The 3557-nt window shown below is 50.9% G+C and overlaps 1 protein-coding gene across 1 annotated transcript; it reads left to right on the forward strand.

Moving 5' to 3' along the window:
* The first annotated feature begins 288 nt into the window (after nt 1-288).
* Nucleotides 289-1416, forward strand: KCNJ15 (potassium channel, inwardly rectifying subfamily J, member 15). The gene has a single exon (XM_004675371.1). The coding sequence runs from the start codon at nt 289-291 to the stop codon at nt 1414-1416; it is 1128 nt and encodes a 375-aa protein (XP_004675428.1).
* Nucleotides 1417-3557: the final 2141 nt, after the last annotated feature.

Consider the following 3557-nt stretch of genomic DNA (forward strand, 5'->3'; position numbering starts at 1 on the left):
TCACAGCGCAGATTAGGAAACTGAGGTCCAGACATGTTAATGGCTTAGTCAGGTCCCACGGCAGCAAACCGGTGTCAGCATTTAACCCAGGTTTGCCTGTCTGCAAAGCTGATGCCCCTCGGGGCCCCCTCTGCCCCCTGGCCTACAGGAACCTCCCTTCCCTTGGATACATGCGTAGATTCACTCTTATTTCATGACTGTCCCACTTGGGGTTTCCGGAAGTTCCTTCCCATGGCCGTAACGGACCCTGCTCCTGTCACACCCCTAGGTGGCACCAGAGCCACGACCATGGACGCCATTCACATTGGTGTGTCCGGCGCACCCCTGGTCAAGCGCACTGCCAGCGCCGGCCTGAAGACCAGCAGGCCCCGGGTCATGTCCAAGAGTGGACACAGCAATGTGCGGATCGACAAGGTGGATGGCATCTACCTACTCTACCTTCAGGACTTGTGGACCACTGTCATCGACATGAAGTGGCGGTACAAGCTGACCCTGTTTGCGGCCACGTTCGTGATGACCTGGTTCCTTTTCGGAGTCATCTACTATGCCATCGCGTTCATCCACGGCGACTTAGAGCCCAACAAGCGGGTTTCAAACCACACCCCCTGCATCATGAAGGTGGACTCCCTCACGGGGGCGTTCCTCTTTTCCTTGGAGTCCCAGACCACCATTGGCTACGGAGTCCGCTCCATCACCGAGGAATGCCCTCATGCCATCTTCCTGCTGGTGGCCCAGTTGGTCATCACCACCTTGATCGAGATCTTCATCACAGGCACCTTTCTGGCTAAAATCGCCAGGCCCAAGAAGCGGGCGGAGACCATCAAGTTCAGCCACTGTGCGGTCATCACCAAGCAGAATGGGAAGCTGTGCCTGGTGATCCAGGTGGCCAACATGAGGAAGAGTCTCCTGATCCAGTGCCAGCTCTCCGGCAAGCTCCTGCAGACTCACGTCACCAAGGAGGGGGAGCGGATCCTCCTGAACCAAGCCACGGTCAAGTTCCACGTGGACTCCTCCTCCGAGAGCCCATTCCTCATCTTGCCCATGACGTTCTACCACGTGCTGGATGAGACGAGCCCCCTGAGGGACCTCACCCCCCAAAACCTAAAGGAGAAGGAGTTTGAGCTGGTGGTGCTCCTCAACGCCACCGTGGAGTCCACCAGCGCCGTCTGCCAGAGCCGCACCTCCTACACACCTGAGGAGATCCACTGGGGCTTCGAGTTCGTGCCTGTGGTTTCTCTCTCCAAAAATGGAAAGTACGTGGCTGACTTCAGTCAGTTTGAGCAGATCCGGAAGAGCCCCGATTGCACCTTTTACTGTGCGGACGCTGAGAAGCAGAAGCTGGAGGAGAAGTACAGACAGGAGGACCAGCGGGAGAGAGAACTGAGAACACTCTTGCTGCAGCAGAGCAACGTGTGATGGGCGTGGGGTCCCTGGGCTCCGCGGCAAGCCGGCTCCACCTCTGTGCTCCCTCCGCAGGCGAGGTCGCTGTGAAAACGAAAGTGTACGAGGCACCCTACAAACGACACGGTGTCCCCGTCCATCTTTTCCTTTGGTCTTGTAACTAAGTGGACATGTCCACCTTCGAGAGATTTCTTTTGAAATGCTTTGTTTGACCTGAAATCTCAAAATTCAAATCTTCCAAAATGGGGCTACATTTCAAAGAACTTGGTGTGGGGCAGCTGGAATCCTCTCCTGTTGGATGGATGGACCTTTAGCAAATTTGACATGGAAAGGAAATGCATTTGTATGCAAGGATATGAGCTATAAAGTATTTATTCAAGTATCAAAGACATGTCATTGTTTGAACACGTTCTTTTTCAAGCAGAGAAAATGTTAAATTCAATGGAGTCTCCTGGCAATACAGTAAAAGGGTTAAGGAGACTCTATAGTCATGAAATTGGGCAATTCCACTGTTAGCTTCTTCGGTGGAATGAAATGGACCACATCAGGCATGAGCCATCGCGAAGACATGTGGGTGGAGCCGGTCCTGTCACTCACTGTTGCTGCTGGAATGTGCAAGGCTCTTTCTGTTCCAAATGGAGCTCCCAGACCAGCACCGTCAGCATCGTCCGGGAGTTTGCTCGGAGAGCAGACCCTCCCTCAAGCGGCCTGGACTTACAGAACCAGCGCCTGTGTCTTTACTCCCAGAGGTGGTGAGGTCTCCGCCCTGGACACCATCTTCTGCTGCCTCTGTGGCTCTGTGGCCACCTGGCCTGCAGACCTGCCCTGCGTTGACATTTGGCTAGCGTGGGCCAGTGTTCCTTCCAGCCACCCCATTTCCTATCAGTTAAACTGCCTTGTCCACAAAGGAACCGCCACTGTCATTCCAGGAGCAAAATAACACTTGTAAGGAAATGGCTGACCCTCTCAGCTAAGCCCATGCTGTCGCTCAGCTTGAGCACGAAAGAAAAATTAAGCTGCACAGAACCCAGGAAATTTGCTTAGATGCTGAAGCTTTCCTGCATTTCTTTGGAAGCAGAGAAAACATAGACTAAGATTGGCGATATGTACAAAAGGTGACTTCTCATTTAAACCAGGTTAGATTTATGTATTAACTCAAGAAGAATGTAATGGTAAGTGCACAGGTGTGCATACACAGACACACAAGCACACGTGTGTGTTCACAGACACATATGCCTACATAGACACCACACACAACATGCAAGCCATCACATACACACACGCGTGCGCAGATACCCGACACACAGCCTGCATGTACACAAGCACACAGTGTGTGCACAGACATGCAGTGACACGCATGCACACAGAGACACCTAGTGGAATATGTGTGTGCTCACTGTGGTACACATGAACACACATGTGCGCACAGGAGAGGAGTGTTGGCTCTTCGAGCACACCTGTGGAAGTTCAACAAAAAGCATTCATGAGACACCTAGTGGAATATGTGTGTGCACACTTGTGCACACACTGTGGTACACATGAACACACACGTGCGCACAGGAGAGGAGTCTTGGCTCTTCGAGCACACCTGTGGAAGTTCAACAAAAAACATTCATGATGGAGAAGAGTCAGCGGTCGGTCCGCTCGCTTTTATTTTCTTCTCTAAGAAGGAGATCTGGGAGCCGAGCAATGGGACACGTGAGCGGGATGTAGGCTGAGCGAAGCGGTGAGTGGATGACAGCTAATCTGCTCCTACCTTGATGTCACCACATGGTCAGATGTCCTGCCACTGCATGGGCAAACTGACGGGGAACTGGACACCCAATGCTGGGGTAACGGGAACAGTGGGTGATGTTATATGGATTTTTAAAGAACCATCTCAATGCATAAGAGGAAGGATTTTGCCTTTAATTTTTGTCTTGAATACAATGTTTTCTTCTTTTTCTGTTGATAATTTTATGGCAGGCTGTTTTAGAACTTTGTGCTCTTTTTAAAAGAGTACATTAGGGTAGTTAGGTTTTAGCTATTTTAGTTCTTAGACAGATTTTTTCATCTTGTGGTATAATCTACAGGAAAATAATGCCACAGACGGGTTTACAGATTTCTGTTGCACTATTCAGTTCTTTCCACAGTATTCACATCAACGTTAATGTGAA

The sequence above is a fragment of the Condylura cristata genome, unplaced genomic scaffold (genome assembly GCF_000260355.1).
Source record: "Condylura cristata isolate star-nosed mole 26May11 unplaced genomic scaffold, ConCri1.0 scaffold00003, whole genome shotgun sequence".
In the NCBI taxonomy this organism is placed as follows: Eukaryota; Metazoa; Chordata; class Mammalia; order Eulipotyphla; family Talpidae; genus Condylura; species Condylura cristata.

Excerpts from the sequence above, each read along its gene's own strand:
- KCNJ15 (XM_004675371.1), top strand. The coding sequence starts at position 289 with ATGGACGCCATTCACATTGGTGTGTCCGGCGCACCCCTGGTCAAGCGC.